The sequence below is a fragment of the Hyperolius riggenbachi genome, chromosome 3, assembly GCF_040937935.1.
Source record: "Hyperolius riggenbachi isolate aHypRig1 chromosome 3, aHypRig1.pri, whole genome shotgun sequence".
NCBI classification, from domain to species: Eukaryota; Metazoa; Chordata; class Amphibia; order Anura; family Hyperoliidae; genus Hyperolius; species Hyperolius riggenbachi.
Genome location: NC_090648.1, coordinates 210,452,509 through 210,476,108, shown reverse-complemented (window position 1 = coordinate 210,476,108; position 23,600 = coordinate 210,452,509). Strand labels below are relative to the sequence as shown.

At 46.3% G+C, this 23,600-nt stretch overlaps 1 protein-coding gene across 1 annotated transcript in view; it reads right to left on the bottom strand.

The window, feature by feature from the left end:
* LOC137562270 (uncharacterized) overlaps positions 1–23,600 on the bottom strand; it is a 294,902-nt gene that overhangs the window by 14,145 nt on the left and 257,157 nt on the right. The window contains exons 25-26 of the mRNA XM_068273603.1: positions 19,649–19,773; positions 3,816–3,871 (exon numbers count right to left, since the gene is read on the bottom strand). Coding sequence (XP_068129704.1) covers positions 3,816–3,871; positions 19,649–19,773 — 181 coding nt within the window. The remainder of the gene's footprint in view (positions 1–3,815; positions 3,872–19,648; positions 19,774–23,600) is intronic.

The following is a 23,600-nucleotide window of genomic DNA, read 5'->3' as shown; positions in this document are numbered from 1 at the left end:
TTTGGCGCGGCACAACATAACCCTTATATTTTTTAGTGCACTGCGCGCACCGCGCAACTTCACCGGAGTCTTACCACTTCTTCCCCGCCTCTTTGCCCTCCCCTGGAAAATTTTCTGCGGATGCCCATGGCTGGGGTATGGTCATAGGCAAGTGGATTACCAGAAACTACGGTGGGAGACTGCAAAATGATGTGGAGAAAGTCTTAACATGGCTAGTGGCTACCAGTGTTCACAACTATGTGCATCTCTACAGGGCCAAAAACTGAACAGTACGGTAGTCTCAGTGTTAGCCTAACAGTGTAGTAATAAAGGTACAGTATATGTGGCTATCTATTGCCCTATAAGTAAATAACACAGTGGTGTGCTGTATTACATGAATGACATGTCAAATAATTTCACAACTATCAACAACATATTACAATACTAAGCCTAGATATTCCTCCATAATAGAGGTATATAATACACAGTGTACAGAGAACCTACAAATAAGCTTGATGGATGGCAAGGTTGCAAATTTCAGGAAACTATGGTTCCCAAAAACAAGCCAGGACTGGGGTTTAACTGAGCCAAACATATTATACCATGTAAAATTTAGCCTTAAATGGTGTCAATTAAAAAATAATTACACAGTAAGTGCACCAAGATAATATATTGCAATTTTTTCAATGAACATGACAAGTTAATATTGAATGACACAGATGAATTTGCATTGCTGATTTGCTTAATGAGCCTTTCAAGGACCAAGAAACTGTAACATTTTAAATCTTTGTTATATAGTTATATAAAACTGTAAATTCCTTTTTTCCTATGTCACTGCCTGCCACTTATTGTAGGTCTTCTGCTGCACTCTGAATTTATACAAAGGGTTAGGTAGAGCAGGGCGGGTACAGATAGATGGAACAAGGGGACATAAGGAGGCACAGGGGGACAGAGGGAGGCACAATGAGGGACAGAAGGAGACACAGGTAGACAGAAGGAGGCAGAGGGAGACTGAAGGAGGCACTCAGGGGGACAGAAGGAGGCATAAAGAGGGACAGGGGGAGGCGCAATGGGGACAGGAGGACACAGGGTGGGACTGTAGGATGGACAGAGAGAGGTACAGGGGGACCAAAGGAGGCACAAAAGTAGGCATGTGTGACAGAGGAAGGCACAGGGCAGAGGTGGCACAGGGAGACTGAAGGAGGCACATGGAGACAGAAGGAGGCACAAATGGAGACAGAAGGAGGCACAAAGGGGGATAGAAGGCGTAACAGGGACAGAAGGAGGTGTGGGACAAAAGGAGGCACAAAGAGATTGAAGGAGGCACAGGAGGACAGAAGAAGGCACAGGTGGGCAGAGCTGGCACAGGAGGACTGAAGGAGGCACATGGAGACAGAAGGAGGCACAAAGGGAGACAACAGGCACAAAGGGGGATAGAAGGAGTAACAGGGACAGAAGGAGGCGTGGGACAAAAGGAGGCACAGATAGACTGAAGGAGGCACAGGAGGACAGAAGAAGGCACAGGTGGGCAGAGCTGGCACAGGAGGACTGAAGGAGGCACATGGAGACAGAAGAAGGCACAAGAGGGGGGCAGAAGGAGGCACAGGAGGACTGAAGGAGGCAGAGGAGGACTGAAGGAGGAACAGAGGGGCAGAGGAAGCATAAGAGGACAGAAGGAGGCACGAGTGGACAGAAGGAGACATTGAGGGTCAGAGGGCGGCACAGGGGGGGAGGGGTGGCAAAGGTGGCACAGGGGGACAGAAGGAGGCACAATGGGGGACAGAAGGACGCAGGGTGGGACTGTAGGATAGACAGATGGAGGCACAAGGGGACCAAAGGAGGCACAAAAGTAGACATGGGGGACAGAGGAAGGCATGGGGCAGAGGTGGCACAGGGGGACTGAAGGAGGCACACAGAGACAGAAGGAGGCACAAAGTGGACAGAAGGAGGCACAAAGGGGGACAGAAGGAGGCACAAAGGGGGACAGAAGGAGGCACAAAGAGGGATAGAAGGAGGAACAGAAAGGGACAGAAGGAGGTGTGGGACAAAAAGAGGCACAGGGAGACTAAAGGAGGCACTGGAGGACAGAAGAGGAGGCAAAGTTGGGCAGATGGAGACATTGGGGGTCAGAGGGAGGCACGGGGGGGGGGGAGGCAGAAGTGGCACAGGGGGACTGAAGGAGGCACATGGAGACAGAAGAAGGCACAAAGGGGGACAGAAGAAGGCACAGGGGAACAGAAGGACACAAGGGGGGGGGGGGGGCAGAGGTGGCACGGGGACAGAAGGAGGCACAAGGAGACAGAAGGAGGCTCAAAGGGGGATAGTAGAAGGCACAGCAGGACAAGGAATGCATGGGAGGGGTAGAGGTTGGCACAGAGGAGCACAGTGATGGCTGCCTGCAACTTACACTATCCAGATGCAGCAGAAGCAGGTAATAGAACACCTGTGGGAGTGGATCTTAGTCTGGGGGTGGGGCTCAGTTTGAGGGGAAGGGCTTAATCCAGGGGCATCTCCAGGACCAACGGCAGTCCAGGCCATGGCCTGGAATGCCTTTGCCTAAAAACAGCCCTGATACTGAACATAACTGAGGGTCATTCTCAGCAGAAGAATTTAGGAATGAGAGTCAGAAGCACCTTACAGGGTATATTAGAACTCATGATTCTTGATTGGATCATTATTTTGTGAAATTTATATGTAACCTATCTATTCTGAATTGCAGTAATAAACAACATCAAAACATTTGTAAAGGGCTTTTCTCCCGTAGGACCCAATGCGCATAAGCTTGTCTCAGATCAGTACACACAGTGTACAGTGATATGTACAGGGGAAAAAGTTATGTGATCATAAATGCCAGACTAAACAGATGGCTTTTCGGTTTTGATTTAAATGTGTCCAGGGTTGGAGCTGTCTTGATTAAGTTTGGCAAGGCACTCCACAGTATAGGGGTAGCATGACAGAAAGCTCTGGCTCCAAAGGTTTTTAGCTGGTCTCTGGGGGAGGTTAAGTTATTGGATCCTTTTGATCTGAGGTTTTGGGTAGTGTGACACAGTTGTAACAAATCCTTCAGGTATCCAGGGCCTAGGTCATGTAGGGATTTGAATGTTAGCATGCCAATTTTTAAACAAATTCTCCATTTTATGGGTAGCCATAAAGGTACTTACATATAAACCCATCTGAAAACTTTGGCAGCTTTTTGTTAAAGTTTTGTTTGCTCCCCCAGGAAGAACTGACCATTTTTGGAAAGCTGAAAGTCCTGGCTTTCTGTTGCACCAGGTCCCGAGTGATGCTCAGTTCCCAAGTTATGGGGTTTTGAAGGAGGGGTGTCCCCTGAACTTGGCTGCAGAAAGTGCAATTACAGAAGTACGGGACGAACCCTACATGATGATAAGCAGCACACCTGGTAGGTCTTCTTCCTTCGCAGCATAAATCTGTGTCTACAAAATGTATGTCAAGTGCCCTGGGTCTCATTACAGATGAAGGAGCAGCACAGCTATGCATCCTCGTCTCCTCTCTGTCTTACTGGCATGGGCAGGAGACTCAATTCCATTGTGCTCTCTGCAGCAAAGTGCAGGGGACATCCGTCCCCCAAACCCCCCCTAACTTGGGAATGGGACATCGCATTGACTTGGGACCCAGTGCAAAGGAAAGCCGGGACTTTCAGCTTTCCAAAAAAGGTTAGATCTGGCTAGGGGATCCAACAGAACTTTAACAAAAAGCTGCCAAACTTTCCAGTCGGGATAATATGTAAGTATATAATTGTCAGTTGAATGTTATGATGGTTTTGAAAATTGTGTATCTAGTAGCTTGCATGAGGGTCAGATGACACTGGTACTTACTTAAATGAATTCACCACTATCTGGGCCGGCCTGAAATTTTGAAGAATCTTGCCAAACTAAAGTTAAAAAAGAAAATGAAAGAAAAATAATTAAATAATTTCATTTTAGTATCTATTTTATTGCTACATAGATTAAAATCTGAAAAACACCAACTCATTAAAATTTTAGGCGTTTATAATGACAGATTTTGTTTTCCTGCTTCTGTGTTACTTCCTCCTGCAGTGGGTTATATTAGAATATAGTGCAAAACCGGTGAATTACAGTTTGCTTTATTCCAGTTGTATCCACACATCCACAACAATAACAACAATTTGTCTTTAAAGTTCTTGTCTTATGCCCGTAAAGAAATACTCCGCACCTGGGAATCAGATAAGTCCCTCCTTCAACTACTGGAAATGCACTATTATGAAAGCTCTACCTTTATACCGTGTGATATATAAAAGCCGAATATTGTCATCGCAGATTTGATAAAATATGGGCCCCATGGTATAATCAAGCACCCCCTTCACCCCCGCCTAACTACCTGTGACCTGGATCCTGGCCCAACACAGTTCATGTTGAACTGCCCCGACCTGTTTGTACCGGCATTCCTCAAAAACTGTTCCTTACAATCAGGGATATTTCCTGCTTTACTGAAGGAAGCAATCATCAGGCCTCTCCTCAAAAAGCAATCATCCTCCTCTCCCTGGGCCCAGATGCAATGACCAGCTACAGACTAACCTTCCCTTTCTGGGTAAGCTAATTGAAAAAGCTGTATAACTCCAGCTAGAAGCCAAAAAACCTACAAAACAACAGTTATGACCCATTCCAGTCTGGCTCCAGGAAACATCACAGCACTAAAACTGCCCTCATCCAAATATGCAACCACCTGCTCATGGCAAGAGACAGAGGAGAGTGCTCCATCCTCATACTGCTAGACCTTTCTGCAACCTTTGATACAATTGACCATGACATCTTGATAAACAGCCTACAGGAATACTGCGGCATTGATGGCATAGTTCTTCAGTGGTTCCAATCCTTCTTGAGTGACAGAACACAAAAAGTGTCTATGGGGCCCTTCCTGTCCACCCCTGTACCACTTAAGTATGGGGTGCCCCAGGGCTCAATCCTCTCTCCCCTGCTTTTCACAATTTACATGTTACCGTTTGGAAAACTAATCCAAAAGCATGGCCTGACATACCACTGCTATGCGGACGACACCCAACTATATCTTTCCTTCAAGCCTGGTGTGACAGACCCAACTCTAACTATAAACGCCTGCTTACGTGAACTACAGCAATGGTTGAAACTAAATGCAGTCAAAACTGAAGTCCTTCTGATCGGAGGGCAGTGCATGACAACAAAACAACTTAACTTGCAGTCTTCACCACTGGGAATAGGAGGCACGGATCTACACAGCTCTGATCATGTGCGTAGCCTGGGAGTTCTAATTGATGGGGATTTAAACTTCAGAACTCACATCTCTGCTGTTGTGAAATCATCCTATTTTCATCTTAAGAACATCGCAAAAATCAAGCACCTTATCCCCCCAGAAGATCTACCAACTTTAGTTCATGCCTTCATCACCTCCTGACTGGACTACTGCAATGCTCTCTACACTGGCCTTCCAAAAAAAGGACTTGTACCGCCTACAGCTGATACAGAATACTGCTGCCAGACTGCTAACCAACCAACCCCGTCACTGCCACATAACGCCAGTCCTGCACTCCCTCCACTGGCTACCTATAGAATGGAGGGTCCTATTCAAGATCGGCCTATTTAAATCACTGAATAATATGGGCCCTGGATACGTGAAAGAAATGTTGCAGCTGCGTTGCAATCCCCGCATTCTCAGATCAACAGGTTCTAATAATCTAGTCATACCCAGAGTCCACTTGGAAACTTTTGGTCCTAGAGCCTTCTGTCATGCTGCCCCTACGTTTTGGAACTCCTTACCTCTACAGATCAGGACAGCTCCATCCCTGGACATGTTTAAATCCAGACTGAAAACCCACCTGTTCAGTTTGGCATTTGCAGAAATATAACTTTTGTTGTGTGAATACTTCATCCTACTACCAATTACTGAATCTGAGAGAGCCTAAGCGCTTTGAGTCCTATGGGAGAAAAGCGCTATAAAAATGTTATTGTATTGTATTGTCAGTGGCGGTGCTACACTGGGGCTTGCCCAGGCTTCAGCCCCAGCTGGCAACTTGTTAGCTCCTCTTAAAGCCCCCCCGCTGGCCATGGCCACCGCAAGTCTGTACTTGCGTATTTTCAGAAGAGAAGGAGGATTGGAGAGGGGCTGGCCTGCTGGCTGTCAGATGACAAAAAATGATCGAGGCGCCAGCCGCACTAATAAGGGATGCGGGAGCCTGCTTTATTCCTCCCTCCCTCCTCCCTTCCTATGAATGCACCCCCACCTGCTGTGAATGACTGTCCCCCCCGTAGGCAGTGTGTGCGGAGCAGAGCGGAGCGGTAGGTCCTCTTACCACAATCCATGCTCACCGGCAACTAGTCTCTTGCTTCCTGTTTACCATGACATCACAGGAAGCAGGAGACTAGTTGCCGGTGAGCATGGATTTGCGGTAAAAGGACCTACCGCTCCGCTCTGCTCCGCACACACTGCCTACGGAGGGGACATTCACAGCAGGTGGGGGCATTCAGAGGAAGGGAGGAGGTAGGGAGGAATAAAGCAGGCTCCCGCATCCCTTATTAGCGCGGCTGGCGCCTCGATCATTTTCTTCCTGTCTTCTCTCCCCAGGGCAATCTCCTCACACACAGGGGCAGCTTCCTCCCCCACCCACGGGCATTCTCCCCCCTCCACTGACGACCCCCCCACCCACTGGCACCCTCTTCCCCACCCACTGGCACCCTCCTCCTACCCACTGAGACTATCCTCCTACCCACTGGCACCTTTCTCCCCCACCCAGTGTCACCCTCCTTTCCACCCACAGGTACCCTCCTCCCCACCCACTGGCACCCTCCTCCTACCCACTGACACCCTCCTCCTGCCCACTGGCACCCTCCTCCCCACCCAGTGGCACCCTCCTTTCCACCCACAGGTACCCTCCTCCCCACCCACTGGCACCCTCCTCCTACCCACTGAGCTGCCCTGGGGCCCCCAGCCCACCACCACCAGCCAGGCCTGAGCTGCCCTGGGGCCCCCAGCCCACCACCACCAGCCAGGCCTGAGCTTCCCTGGGACCCAGCCCACCAGCCACGAGGCCTCCAGCCCACCACCAGTCAGGCTTGAGGTGCCCTGGGGCCCCCAGCCCACCACCACTAGCCAGGCCTGAGCTTCCCTGGGACCCCAGCCCACCAGCCACGCAGGCATGAGGCCTCCAGCCCACCACCAGTCAGGCTTGAGGTGCCCTGGGGCCCCCAGCCCACCACCACCAGCCTGACTACATATACTGGGGACAGCTATACGCCTGGCTACATATACTGGGGACATCTATACACCTGGCTACCTATGCTGGGGACACTGTCTGTCTGTCATTATGTGCATTTACTGGTGAAAAGTTGTCTCTTATGTGCATTTACTGGGGAAATGCTGTCTGTCATTATGTGCATGAACTGGTGAAAAGTTGTCCCTTATGTGCATTTACTGCGGAAATGCAGTCTGTCATTATGTGCATTAACTGGTGAAAAGCTGTCCCTTATGTGCATTTACTGCGGAAACGCAGTCTGTCATTATGTGAATTAACTGGTGAAAAGTTGTCTCTTATGTGCATTTACTGGGGAAATGCTGTCTGTCATTATGTGCATGAACTGGTGAAAAGTTGTCCCTTATGTGCATTTACTGCGGAAACGCAGTCTGTCATTATGTGCATTAACTGGTGAAAAGCTGTCCCTTATGTGCATTTACTGCGGAAACGCAGTCTGTCATTATGTGAATTAACTGGTGAAAAGCTGTCTCTTATGTGCATTTAATGGGGAAACTGTCTGTCATTACATGCATTAACTGGTGAAAAGCAGGCTCTTATGTGCATTTAATGGGGAAACTGTCTGTCATAACATGCATTAACTGGTGAAAAGCAGGCTCTTATGTGCATTTACTGCGGAAACGCAGTCTGTCATTACGTGCATTAACTGGTGAAAAGCTGGGTAACAGTAAAAAAGGGCGCAGGAGGCTAGTGGACAAATCGGGCGCCGCCATTCACTCCCATATCAAATATCGTTTAATGGGCGCCCGATAGGAAAAAAGGGCGCCGGAGAAAAATAACGTTTTAAAAGCGGCGCCCGGAGACTTAATGTTTTATTACTGCTTCTCATGATTACGCATTATTTAATGATTTATACATTTTTTAATATTATTTTTAAACGAAAAACAGTACAATATTTTTTTCAAACATTATTTTTAAACGAAAAACAGTACAATTTTTTTTTTTTACATTATTTTTAAACGAAAAAAACCCGCAAAATATGTTTTTGAAACTTTAATAATGCTTATCACAGGGGGGTCTTAGGTTTAGGCACCAACAGGGGGGTCTTAGGTTTAGGCACCAACAGGGGGGTCTTAGGTTTAGGCACCAACAGGGGGGTCTTAGGTTTAGGCACCAACAGGGGGGTCTTAGGTTTAGGCACCAACAGGGGGGTCTTAGGTTTAGGCACCACCAGGGGGGTCTTAGGTTTAGGCACCAACAGGGGGGTCTTAGGTTTAGGCACCAACAGGGGGTCTTAGGTTTAGGCACCAACAGGGGGGTCTAGGGGTTAGGGGTAGGTACAGGGAGGGTTACTTAGGCACCAACAGGGGGCTCTTAGGTTTAGGCATCAACAGAGGGGTCTAGGGGTTAGGGGTAGGTACAGGGAGGGTTACTTAGTAATTTTTTTTTTAAACGTTATTATACGTTTCACTATTTAAACGAAAGATTAACGTTTTTACAATTGCCGATTTAATGCACGTTATTTAATGATTTATAACTTTATAAAACATTAATTTTAAACAAAATACAGTACAATACATTTTTAAACGTTATCCATGCTTATCGTTTAAAACCCCGCGCCCTTTTTTCCCAGCGCCCCTTTTTAACGTACGCGACAAGCTGTCCCTTTATGTGCATTTACTGCAGAAACGCAGTCTGTCATTACGTGCATTAACTGCTGAAAAGCTGATTCTTATGTGCATTTACTGGTGAAAGGCTACCTGTCATTATGTGCGTTTACTTCTTTTTTTTTTCATGTAACTACGTTAGCTGGTACAACTACATTAACGTTAGCCCTGCCCACATGACATCATGACCACGCCCAAATTTTCGCCGCGCCGCGCTTCGCGCGCCGCAAATCCCCCCCCCAAAGCCCGGCCGGCCAGCCCTCGTGCCCCCTTTGAGCCCCCCCAAAAATCTGAAGCTGGAGCCGCCACTGTGTATTGTATTATAACAACGTGGAAGCTCTTCTCACAGGCCCAGAGGACTAACTACATTATCAACTTAACTCTCTTCCTGTTCATAATCTGAATCTACTGTTCATAAGTCCTGGTTTATTGAGGTAAGTACAAGCACTGGAATCCCACCTCTATGTAATTTATTCTTCTCTATTCCTCCTCCTCCCCCCCCCCCCCCCCTCCTTTCTCTCTTCTTTTCTTCTCTAACCTTCTCTTAACAGTTGGTATAGTCAAAGTAATGCCGACCAACCCGAGGGATGTACGCCTGCTCGATGTATTTTTGCTATGAGCAAATGATTCTACCATTTCACTGTCCTGTACATAATATTATATAAATTGTATGCACATATTGTATAAGATACTCACTGTTATTATTCCTATGAGATTTACTTCCCTTGTATGCTCATAACATGTACAACTGTAGCTTTTCTTCATCTAATGTTCCCTTGAGTACCTGCGTGTACTTGTTTGTACGTGTTTTCTTGAAACTCAATTAAATTAAATTGTTAAAAAAAAAGTTCTTGTCTTGTCTTTAAAGCAGGCGCAGAGCGCTCCCAGCGATGGGAGTGAGATGAGGAAGCGCCCGTGGCTGGACTGTGGCTGCGCCGACTGGCCCCCAACTGGACAACTTACTGGGGCCCGTTATGGATGAACGAGGAGGCGGAAGAGGATGGCATGTGAGTGATAAGCCTGAATAATAATAATAATAATAATCCGAACATTTATATAGCGCTTTTCTCCTGTCGGACTCAAAGCGCTCAAGAGCTGCAGCCACTGGGACGCGCTCAAGAGGCCACCCTGCAGTGTTAGGGAGTCTTGCCTTGAACTCCTTACTGAGTAGGTACTTGACCTAGCCAGGATAATAAGCCTGAAGGGGGCTGGAGGAGGCCCCAGCAGAGCAGGATTATCCACCATCAACCTAGGCAGGTGCTTGGGGCCTAGTGGGTGTCAAGGGGCCCAGCCGCCACCTTCTCTGACCTCTCTCCACTTCATCTTACCAAAAGGACCACCAGGGGGCCCAAATCTACTACCTTGCCTAGCACCCATTACGTCTTAATCCATCTCTGAGCCCCAGGTATGTATATTTTTGCCTTAATCTCTAGTACACTTTAATAAATCCAGGACAGCTTGGATTCATGTTAAAATAGTGCTCACTGTGGATACAGGCAGCTGCAATTGTACAACTGTAACTGATTTTCAGAAGCTCCACTATGCTGTGATATGACCCAAGTAATGTTTGCCACCTAATAGCAGACATTTACAAAAAAACTGATCTAACTCTGCATATGTTCTCCAGAGTATACCACCTTAGTAAGTCAAGCCTAATATATTTTTGTGATTGTCAGTGTTAACATAAAATATCCAAGCATTCCTCCACAAGGAAAAATTCAACTACTTTATTTCTAAAAGCCCTGGGGAGTTTTCTGTCTTTCACATTCAACTGTGTAAAGATTGGAACACAGGGGCATAGCAATAGGGGTTGCAGAGGTAGCCACCGCATCGGGGCCCTTGGGCCAGAGGGGCCCCAAAGGACCCTCCCTCAACTGCAGTATTAGTTCTCTATTGGTCCTGTGCTGGTAATAATCACCTCTATAGATACTTTGAATAGTAGAGATCACTAATAAACTGCTCCCCATCCCCTTCTTGCACCTCTGACACTGTGGTTGTCCTTGGCAGGTTTTGGTGCGCCGTATCAATTGTTATGTATAGAGTGCTTGGGGGGGCCCCATTGTAAAACTTGCATCGGGGCCCACAGCTCCTTAGCTACGCCACTGTTGGAACATCTTTTTTTTCCTTGTCTGTCCCTGTAAAAAAGATACACATTACTTCCTGTTACCAGTAAGGGCTCGTTAAGACTATACACGCTGCAGGGGGGCGTGGCCAGCGCGGAGACCAGGACGGACGTGCCCTAACTGAGCTCCGTTCCAGCAGGCCTGAAGCAACACGAAGCGACCGTCCAGTCTTCACCCTCTAGCCCACAATGACGGAGGAGAGCCCTATGGACCTGGAGGCATCCAAAAAGAGGAAGAAGCTCGGTCAGAAACCGCAAAAACTGACCGACTTCTTTCCTCCGCGCTCAGACCCGCCATTCCAAGATGGCGCCGGACACACTGCAACTTCTCTGCGCGACAGTCCCCAGGCAGACGCCGGCAACACACCACAGCAGGACACGGCTACCGCTGCGGAGCACGGCTCCCTCTCCTCCCCAGAGTCAACCTCTCCCTCCAGCAGTCCGGCCAAATCGAGGGCCCGCAGAGAGGAGGACCCGGAGTCAAGCTCCCAGGTAGGCCCAGGAGACCCCACACGTGCAGCTCACAGACATGCCCCAGCAGCATTCCCAATAGAGGCTTTCCCTGCCACTGAGACCCCAGCCACACAAACTTATATTAAAGAGATCCTTCTAACCTTCAAAACAGCACTCTTAGCAGATATTGCAGATATGACAAAAGATCTGCGCCAAGACCTCTCCTTGCTGGGTAATAGAATGCACAGAGCAGAGAATAAGATTGCTGACCTCACTACAGCCCACAATACTATGGTGGACACATCAGATACCCAATCTTCTGATATATCGTGGCTCAAGTCCAAAGCTGCAGATTTAGAAGATAGAAGCAGGCGTAACAACCTAAAATTCAGAGGAATTAATGAACAGATTTCTCCAGAAGATCTTTCTGCTTACTTAAAAGGCTTAGTAAAAGCGGCCCTACCACATATACCTGAAGTAGAGCTAACAATTGATCGAGCCCACCGTCTTCCAAAACCGGCACATTTACCAAAGTCCACCCCTAGAGATGTGATTGCTAGATTCTTATTCTTTACTACTAAAGATGAACTGATGTTATTTATGCGGAAAAAAGGCGCTTTTCCTGACCAGTACTCGCATATCCATTTATACTCGGATCTCTCTGCGATGACACTACAACTGCGGAGAAGTCTCCAGCCTTACACCAAAGCACTACAAGCGATGCAGATTCCCTACAAATGGGGTTTCCCCACCAAATTAATTTTTTCACACAACAACAGGCAATATGTTATAACTTCATCAGAGAACGGCAACAAACTGTTTCGCCAACTGAAGATCCAGATCCCGGAAAACGCTCACCCCTCAGCTGATCAGCTGGGCCCCTCCAAGATTTCACACGACTGGCGATCACAGCCTAACCGTTGATGGCCTGTCTGAAGATGGCCCACTTTTCCTACTAGATGAACACCGCTAGCACAGTCAAACACCTGACAACACTAAGATGTTGTCTCTCTCACCCCCAAAGTCAGTAGTGTGGCATGCTGAACTGTACCACACAGTTACCTATTTGATATGGATAACTGGGCTTACCCCAGTTACAAGTTTAGTGTTAATATGGTTTGTTTTTAATGTTAGTGTCTGGTTATCAAAGTCCACTAGAAACAATATTCTCTTCTGTATCTGTATTACATATGAAATGTATGTTCTTATTAATATACCAGGTCATAATTGTTCTGTATATCCTAAAGAAACTAAGCTTGTTTTACAGCAAAGTATCAATCCAATATGTCTCTAAAATTCTTATCGATAAATGTAAGAGGTCTCAATTCAGCAGCTAAACGCTTTATGTTTTGGAAGGAAATTAAATCTAAAATGCCCCAAGTGGTGTTCGCACAAGAAACTCATTTAATTCCAGCTGACACCACAAGATGTCATAACCCCCTATACCCAACAATCTATCACAGCTCCTTCACGAAAAAAAAAAGGGGAGTTCTATTAGCCTTCCACAGAGATGTTAAAACAGAACCCCTCTCAATCATCCAAGACCCTCAAGGAAGGTACATAATATTCATCGGTTTTATAAACAGCCAATTATTTACCATAGTAAACCTTTATAGCCCCAACCAAGGACAAAGAGCCTTTTTACAAAAAATTTGCTCCCGTCTTCAAACCATAAAAAAAGGTCGTCTCCTGATTGGAGGAGATTTTAACGCGTGCGCTGCTGTAATAGACTCCTCTACAAAAGATCCTAGCAAACTGATCCTAATTGATAAACAACTCAGATGGAACTCACTTTTTGACCCATGGAGGATCCTACACACAACTGAGAAAGACTATACATTTTTCTCAGGGGTACATAAAACATTCTCTAGAATTGACATGTTCCTGGTTGACAAAATTCTCCTACAAGATGTGCTGACAGCCTCCATAGGTACAAAAACGTGGTCTGACCATGCCCCCATTGAGCTCTCAATCAAAGTAATACAATACAATACAATAACATTTCTATAGCGCTTTTCTCCCATAGGACTCAAAGCGCTTAGGCTCTCTCAGATTCAGTAATTAGTAGGATGAAGTATTCACACAACAAAAGTTATATTTCTGCAAATGCCAGACTGAACAGGTGGGTTTTCAGTCTGGATTTAAACACGTCCAGGGATGGGGCTGTCCTGATCTGTTGAGGTAAGGAGTTCCAAAACGTAGGGGCAGCATGACAGAAGGCTCTGGGACCAAAAGTTTCTAAGTGGACTCTGGGTATGACTAGATTATTAGAACCTGTGGACAGTGGCGTAGCTAAGAAGCTGTGGGCCCCGATGCAAGTTTTACATGGGGCCCCCCAAGCACTGTATACATGACAATTGATACGGCGCACCAAAACCTGCCAATGGCAACTACAGTGTCAGAGATGCAAGAAGGGGATGGGGAACAGTTTGTTAGTGATTACCACTATTCAATGTATCTATAGAAGTGATTATTATGAGCACAGGACCAATAGAGAGCTAATACTGTAGTTGAGGGAGGGACCTTCGGGGCCCCTCTGGCCCAAGGGCCCCGATGCGGTCGCTACCCCTGCACCCCCTATTGCTACGCCCCTGCCTGTGGATCTGAGAATGCGGGGATTGCTTCGCAGCTGTAACATATCTTTCATGTATCCAGGGCCCAGATTATTCAGGGATTTAAATGTCAGTAGGCCGATCTTGAATAGGACTCTCCATTCTATAGGTAGCCAGTGAAGGGAATGCAGGACTGGCGTTATGTGGCAGTGACGGGGTTGGTTGGTTAGCAGTCTGGCAGCAGTATTCTGTATCAGCTGTAGGCGGTACAAGTCCTTTTTTGGAAGGCCAGTGTAGAGAGCATTGCAGTAGTCCAGTCGGGATGTGATGAAGGCGTGGACTAAGGTTGGCAGATCTTCTGGGGGTATGAGGTGCTTGATTTTTGCAATGTTCTTCAGGTGAAAATAGGATGATTTCACCACAGCAGAGATTTGAGTTCTGAAGTTTAAATCCCCATCAATTAGAACTCCCAGGCTACGCACATGATCAGAGCTGCGTAGATCCGTGCCTCCTATTCCCAGTGGTGAAGACTGCAAGTTAAGTTGTTTTGTTATCATGCTCTGCCCTCCAATCAGAAGGACTTCAGTTTTGTCTGCATTTAGTTTCAGCCAGTAGGACCCCAGGAGCCTAAACCCTTTTATTGGAAATTAAATAATTCATTATTAACTGACCCATCCTTTAAAGAGGAACTTTCCCAAAATATCACTGCCTTTTTTGACATGAATATAACTCCTGGAGTTGGCTTAGCCACGATTTGGTCCGCTCACAAGGCTTATACCAGAGGTCTACTCATTCGCAGAGGTACCTTTATCAAAAAACAAAGGACCAAGACTTATGAAGATATTCTTGCTAGTATTCGAGATAAAGAGAAGCTCCACAAACAAAACCCCTCCCCAGAATTAACTAGGTCCCTGTTCCAACTGAGAGAGGCCTTGCGTGTTCACCTAACGCAACAATATGACTACCTACTCCAAAAATCAAATCTCCAAGCTTATTCGCAGCATAATAAAGCGGGCAAATATTTAGCGAAATTAGTACACCAAAAACAGGCCAAAACCAGAATTCACACAATGATCGATCCCACCTCCAAGGCTAAAATTACTAACCCTAAACATATAGCAGATCTTTTTAGTGAATACTACGCAAAATTATACAATCTTAAAGAAGACCCCAATACCCCACAACCGACTGGTGAAATCATAGAAAACTTCCTCTGTGATATTAACCTCCCCCAGCTTTCTTCTAAACAGCTAGAGGCTTTAAACAGGCCCTTTACCATAGCAGAAGTACTAGAAGCGATAAAATCTTTGAAACGAAACAAAACCCCGGGACCTGATGGTTTCACCAACGAATACCTACTAACCTTTGCACAACAATTAGCTCCACATATCACTTCCCTTTTCAATGCCTTCGCAGCCGGCGTAAAAATACCGCAAGAATATCTAGAAGCAATAATCACGGTAATACCAAAGCCTGGAAAGGACCAATCTGACCCGGCCAACTTCAGACCAATATCTTTACTAAACGCCGACACAAAATTTTATGCCAAACTTATTGCCAACCGTCTAATGATATATACCCCCGGTCTACTATCCCATGATCAAGTAGGTTTTACAAGAGGAAGACAGGCCTCGGACGGAACTAGACGAATGCTGAACATAGTCAAATTCATTGATCTCTGTCGGATGCCTTCAGTGATGCTTACATTAGATGCGGAGAAGGCATTCGACAGAGTTCACTGGAAATTTCTAGAAGCGACATTACATAAATTTGGTTTCTCAGGAGGGATTACCACTGCTATCATGGCACTATATTCATCGCCATCAGCTAAAGTCAACACAGCAGGTTTTATCTCCAAACCGTTCTCTATCTCAAATGGTACCCGACAGGGTTGCCCCCTTTCTCCTATAATTTTTGTATTATTAATGGAAACTATCGCACAAAAAATTCGCACAAACCCTATTATCTCCGGCATTAAGTTAGGCGAGACCCATCACCTAATCAATATGTTCGCAGATGATGTGGCTTTAACCTTATCTAGCCCCGAACACTCGTTACCTGCACTTTTAGAAGACCTCCTCTTTTTTTCGAAAGCTTCTTATTACAAATTAAACCAACACAAGTCCTTCCTAATGGGGTTCCACTTGCCTGCACATGTTGCAGCCAACATATCAAAGTCCTATAAATTCCCTTGGGCTACCGCAGAAGTATCCTACCTAGGAATTAAAATAACAAGGAACCCAGTAGAATTATTCCAGCACAACTATATTCCATTACTAGCGGCTATTAAAAAAGAAACATCAGAAATATCAAAATACTGGCTGTCATGGTCAGGCAGAATAGCAGCGCTAAAAATGTTTATCCTCCCTAAGATAATGTACCTTTTCAGGACCGTACATATACCATTAAGTAGATCCTTTCTCCTAGACATTAAAAAATGTATTAACCATTTTATTTGGCAAGGTAAAAAGGTTCGTGTTCCCTATGAAGTAATGATACTTCCAAAAAACAAAGGCGGCTTAGGACTACCGTGCATTCTCTCATATTACTACGCTACAAATCTAGACATGCTTAGACACTGGTGGTCACATGAATCCCCCAAACCCTGGGTATCTCTAGAAAAAACTTTACTCAATTCACCGCTGAAACAGATTTTAATGGCAATCCTATTAGGAGCCCCTACACCAACCTCTCCATACCCTTCCATACAAGCAGCGTTAAAGGCTTGGGAATACTTTCTCAAACACCCCCCAGACCTGAAGAACACACACACCCCTCGCATCCATATAGAGACCTTAAAACATTTCACTTCTAATTTAGACCTCTCAAGTTGGATCCTGGCCAACATTAACTCAATAAATGATTTATATGAAAACCACAAACTTAAGACTTTCAAATCATTGCAGATAACCTTTAAACTGCCAGAATCACAATTATTCACCCACCATAGAGTCTACAACATATTAAAAACCCGCCACATTACGCTACCACAGCTTCCCAGCAAGATTTTAACTATGCTCAGCTTCAAAGGAGTATATTCGGGTGGCATTTCCCTTTGGTACAGAGAGCTGATAAGGACTCACTTTTCCCCCCTCCAGAAATATGCCTCAACCTGGTCATATGACCTCAACACCAATATCACACCTGAGCTACTAATCAAAACCACTAAATTTATCAATAAATACTCCAAATGCAACTCCCACTGGGAAACGTCACGCAAGATTCTATTCAAGTGGCACTACACCCCCGAAAGATTGCGGCATTTTCCCCTGACCTCTCCCCCATATGCTGGCACTGCAATGTAAACGTAGGAACCCTTATTCACATGCTATGGGAATGCCCAATAATTCAAAAAGTCTGGAATAATTCCGAAAATCTGATTAGAAAAAATTTCCTTCAAAACTTTAAAATCTCGCCGGCACTAGAGATGGGCGAACAGTTTGGCTGTGTTAGCCGAACTGTTCGGGCTGCCCAATCTGTCATTTATCTATGCCTCTTACTACTTCCGGGTCGCAATGACCCGGAGTAGTACGTCTGCGCTGCCCGGCGGAGCGCGTCCTAGCGACGCGCTCCCGTTGCCGGGCACTTTCTGCGCATGTGCGTGACGTCATGAGTGACGTCATGCACATGCGCAGAAAGTGCCCGGCAACGGGAGCGCGTCGCTAGGACGCGCTCCGCCGGGCAGCGCAGACGTACTACTCCGGGTCATTGCGACCCGGAAGTAGTAAGAGGCATAGATAAATGACAGATTGGGCAGCCCGAACAGTTCGGCTAACACAGCCAAACTGTTCGCCCACCTCTAGCCGGCACTAGCAATACTTTTGGTAGGCATAGAGTCCTTTCCAAAACAAGTCCAACCTCCAATCTGCCACACCATATTGGCAACTCTATCACTCATCCTATCCAATTGGAAATCTGCTGACCAGATATCACCCCAAATGCTTATATCCCTAATCAATAGAAATTTCGCAATGGAAAAAAATATTAGGAGTAGAATTTCCAACGCACAACTTAACTTCACGCTCACGGAAAACTGGTTGCTTCTTAATTCATAACTCGGAACACCAGATACAGAAGGACATGTACACGCATATAATGAAAATAGTGGATTAGTTTTTTTAGTCTTAGTGTAGCTTAGTCTTAGTTCCAGACTAAGATGTTTTATTGGTCTAGTTGTCTACCCGAGGCTTTCTTTTTCTTTAAGGCGCGTTTCCAACCCTTGTTCAACCTATAGACATACCCTTATAGCCGTAGTTACAAGAAACCTATAAATAAAGTACTTAATTCTATGTTACAATTTAGGCAAACATGTATCAACGCTACCAGAACCCAACTTTCCCTTACACCAATCTCAGGACAAGTTGTCGATTGGCCTTAGGCCACCTGATATCGACCACCACATTGTATAACCAGTCGTACATGGTATCAGCCTAATGGGCTCAGTTAATGATACCATGTGTGGTTTAATTGGCTTTATCTTCTTAAGGGAATTCGCTACTTAGAGCAAAAGTGTGTGAAGCTCTAAAAAGATTAACGATTCCTCTGTACGAATTTTACCTAAGATGAGATGCTTTTCATAATGTATAAGTTTCTCAATGCCCATGTAACAAGGTTGTAAAATGTTATCTTTCAGATAAATAATCTGTTAATCGTAGATACTGCATATATATGTTTTAAAACTAATAAAAAGATTTTCATGGAAAAAAAGACTATACACGCTGCAGTGTGCATTTTGGCAGCGCGTATAGTGTGCGACATGCAAGAACGGTAGAAGGGCATAGACAGCCCTTCTACCATTCTCATAATATGCAGCGCGATTGCGCTATCGCGTGCTGCACGCATTTTTGGGAATCGCAGCGCAGATCCCATTCATTGTAATGAATGGGATCTGCAGCGCATAGTAGCACAGATGGCGTGCGAACGGACGCGTTGCATTACGATATCACAGCCATCTGCGCTAAATGATGTGAACAAGGCCTGTTGTGAACACAAAAGGAAATGAGTTTATCTCCCCTGTGGCAATAGAAAAATGGATAAAACAGCTGCCTGTTTGTGTGGAGGAAGTTAGGAACCTGAGGTGAAACTAAACTGATGAGATAAGCAATTGTATTTATCTTCCTACTCCTAAAAATGACCTTTTTTCAGACATCCCATGGTTTTATTATATATTTAAACATTTACAAAGCAGATTGAATATTTTGTTGTCTTTGCTCATTGGCAGGCTATTAAGTGTCCCTAAATGAATAGACATGAACTATTGACCTTTTTCTATCTCCCCCTGCTCTAAGAAGTTGTTTTCTGCCAGGAAAACTTTTACGGCTGCAATTTGTTTATCAGTGATGTTTACTATATTCTCAACAAGGTACCAACAAGACAGAAGCTGTCACTTCCATGCCTACAAATTAACTCTTTCAGGAAGCGAAATAAAACAAGTAAAACAAATAAAACAAGTAAAACAGCCTGGTTATTCATATTTTTTGTACTGTACACATGTTTATCTCATCATGTCACACTTCGCCTCTGGTACACTTGTATCAGAGTTTTATTGGTCTGGTGGGGAGATACATTTAGTTCCAGTTCTCAAATACTCCATGAGGACGATGGTGAGAAGTTTCCAGAATTTTTTTTTTTACAGATTTGCAATGATGAATGTATTACTGCATAGCCAACTTACTCCACTTTTGATAGTGTTTTCTAGATCCTTGAATTTCTGACTGTTCCTGTTATATAAATCTGAAGTAAATTCAGTATTAAGGAATCTTGGGGAAAACGTCAGAACGTCCAAACTGGTCTTCACATCTGGAACAAAAAACAATTATGTTTGGTATGAGTTTCACAACATCTAGAGAGACATGTACGTATCTAAATGAATCTCTGTTCTGTAAAATATATCTGTCCTTGGGAACAGTAGGGTAACTTAGCAACAGCTAATGGGTTAGGCATCAGCTTTCCGAATCTGCTGCTGGAAAGTGGGCTACCGCTGTTACTGTCAGGTCTCCAAAGAGCAGCCTGTTTTTTTACGGGAAGGAGCAGTTAGCAGGGGCATGTGTGCCCCTGCTAAACCGCCGCTACAGCGCCGCTAAACGGGGGTCCCTTCACCCCCAAACCCCCCACTGCAACACTTGGTCGCAGACTTGGTCACTCCTGGAGGCAGGGCTAACGGCTGCAGCCCTGCCTCCAGTCGCGTCTATCAGCGGCGCATCGCCGCCTCTCCCCCGCCCCTCTCAGTGAAGGAAGACTGAGAGGGGCAGGGGAGAGGCGGAGATACGCGCTGACAGACGCGCGTGGGGCAGGGCTGCGGCGGTTAGCCCTGCCCCAACCAGGAAGCGCTCCCCCGCTGCACCGAGGGGATTTGGGGGTGAAGGGACCCCCGTTTAGCGGCGCGATAGTGGCGGTTTAGCAGGGGCACACAAGCCCCTGCTAACTATGAGGTCTGAAGCAAGATTTATTCTCGCTTCAGACTCTCTTTAAATACTGTAATTTTGGCAAAAATAATTCACAAATAGATAAAGTGTTGTAATTACTAGTGAGGGTGAAGACTGTATCATCAGCAAACATAACTACTTTGAATTCCCCCCCCCCCCCCCCCCAACCCTCACACCTGAAATCAATCATTCTAAATCAGCAGAATCCTGGACGAACAATGCTAGGGGCTCAATACAAAGGGCAAAGAGCAAAGGAGAGAGAGGGCACCCCTGCCTTGTTCCTTTTTTTTATTGGGAAGGCACCCGACGTCAGACCCATGTTGCAAACAGCCGCTGTGGGGCCAGTGTAGGGACCACGGATGCCACTGAAGAACTCACCTGCCAGACCAAATTTCTGGAGGACCAGATACAGGTACCGCCAGTCACCTCTATCAAAGGCATCTCCCTCATCCAATGAGAGAAGCAGAAAAGGCCCCCGACCGTGACACATAACCTCCACTAGACCAATCATCCTGCTGATATTATCTGTGGTCTGTCTTCCCATGCCAAACCCAGTCTGATCAGAATGTATGACCTTTGGTAGCAGCGAGTTTAGCATAATCTTATATCATAATCTAGCAAAATCTTTATATCGACGTTTATCAATGAGATTGGCCGATAGTTGGAGACCTCAGCACTGTCCCTACCTGGTTTAGGGATAACAATGAAATACTGTAATAATTCTGGGAGAAAATACTCTGAGCCAGAAAGAACCTTATTATATAACGATGACAATGTCATCATGACATGACTGGGGCAAGATGATCCTTGAAAATTTGATAACAGAGTGCAGTGTAACCGTTGGGCCCAGGGGTCTTCCTGTTCTTTAAGGATTTAATGGCCAGAGCAATTTCTTTAGGAGATATGGGAGAGTTCGGTTTGACTCTACCTGCCGGTAGAAGGAGGGTATCTGGACACTATTTAAAAATTCAAGGATATCTGGAGCAGAAATCTTAGATAGGTCTGTGGTGGTGCCATCATATAACTTGTCATAATACATTGAAAAAAGATTGACTATTTGAGAGGGGTCATAAGACATCTTCCTCATTTCTCTCACACATTGAAAACAGTCTGTTTTGTGCTAATCTCTGGCACAACTTACGAGCTAGTAAAGCGTTGGGCTTGTTAGCCTTATCATAACATTTTTAACTGGTAAGTCTAAAGGTAGCCATACACTGGTCGATTTGCCATCAGATTCGACCAACAGATAGATCCCTCTCTGATTGAATCTGATCAGAGAGGGATTGTATGGCTGCCTTTACTGCAAACAGATTGTGAATCGATTTCAGCCTGAAACCGATTCACCATCTGCTGAGCTGCTGCTGTCGCCTGTAAACCCCCTCCCCCGCATACATTACCCGAAGCCTGGTCCCGGGCATCTTCTCCGCATCACGGCATCCGCGTATAACTTTCTGTCACTCCAGTGACAGTGGAAGTTCAAATAGAGCGCCCTCTATTTGTACTTCCGCTGTCACTGCAGTGACACAGGAAGTTATACACGGATGCCGTGATGCGGAAGGTGATGCGGAGAAGATGCCGGGAGCCAGCTTTAGGTAATGTATACCTGATTCAATCGTACACCGCTAGTGATGCGCTCCCTACCTGTGGGCGATCGACGGTAATTTCCCGCACGGAGCGATCGACGGGACCGATCTATTTCGGGACGAAATAGATCGAAATTTAGCGTTTAGCGTGAACGATGTGACAGCAGATTCGATCCCAGTGATCGAATCTGCTGTCGATCGGCGGGTAATCGGCCTAGTGTATGGCCAGCTTAAGGGAGCGCTCAGCACATTTAAACAACAGCGCTTTTAACTTCTGCCTCAAACCCGAGATTTGGCCTAACAGACTGCGGTCTCCCAGAATAGCCTGGGACATTTCGAGAGAGTGGATCTGCTGCTGAAGGTCTCTAACACCATAAATATATAGCCTCTTCCAATGAGATGACATTTGTATTAATGCGGCCCGAACTGTAGCTTTCAACGCTGCCCAACGTATGTTATGTGAGGTATCCCTGACAGCATTCGTGGCAAGATACCGCTCAATGGTCTCGCGAACTACCATCTGCACTTTAGGGTCTTTTAATAGGGATTCGTTAACCCGCCATTTGAATTGAGAGGGAGAGCCATTTGAGGACAATGTAGTTTGGACTAAACAGACGCGTAACTAGGGGGGGTCGGGGTAGGACAAGTGCCCCGGGGCGCTAGGTCCCCGAGGGCGCCCTGCTGATCTGCAGGGTTTTGTTTTTTTGGGAGGGGAGCAGCGCAGAGAAGAGGGAGAGCTGTGGGCAGCGGTGGAGAAGGGGGGCCATCTCCCCCCCCCTCCCTCACCTTAGTGCTCTCCCTCCCTCGCTCTCCCCTCCACAACTAATGTCCGAGTGGCTGGCACAGCGGGCGGGACTTACCTTCGTCTCGCTCCAGCGCCGGAAGTTCGGGTCCTGCAGCCGCTGCTCTGGTCTGGACCAGACCAGAGTAGTGGCAAATCCATCACGCGGTGCGACGAGACGGAGGTAAGTTCCGCCCGCCGCTGCCAGCCACCCGGACATTAGTTGTGGAGGGGAGAGCGAGGGAGGGAAAGCCCCCTAAGGTGATGGAGGGGGGGGGGAGATGCCCCCCCTTCTCCACCGCTGCCCATAGCTCTCCCTCCACTGCGCTGCTCCCCTCCTGCTGGGGGGGAGACACGTGACCTGGCTACCTATTCTAGGACATATACCCCCTGACTACATATACTGGGGACATATACCCCTGCCTATATATACTGGGGACATATATCCCCTGACTACATATACTGGGCACATATACCCCTGGCTACATATACTGGGCACATATACCCCTGACTATATATACTGGGCACATATACCCCTGCCTACATATACAGGGCACATATACCCCTGCCTACATATACTGGGCACATATACCCCCTGACTACATATACTGGGCACATATACCCCTGGTTACATATACTGGGAACATATAGCCCTGGCTACATATACTGGGCACATATACCGCTCTCTACATATACTGGGCACATATACCCACTGACTACATATACTGGGCACATATACCCACTGACTACATATACTGGGCACATATACCCCCTGACTACATATACTGGGCACATATACCCCTGCCTACATATACTGGGCACATATACCCCCTGACT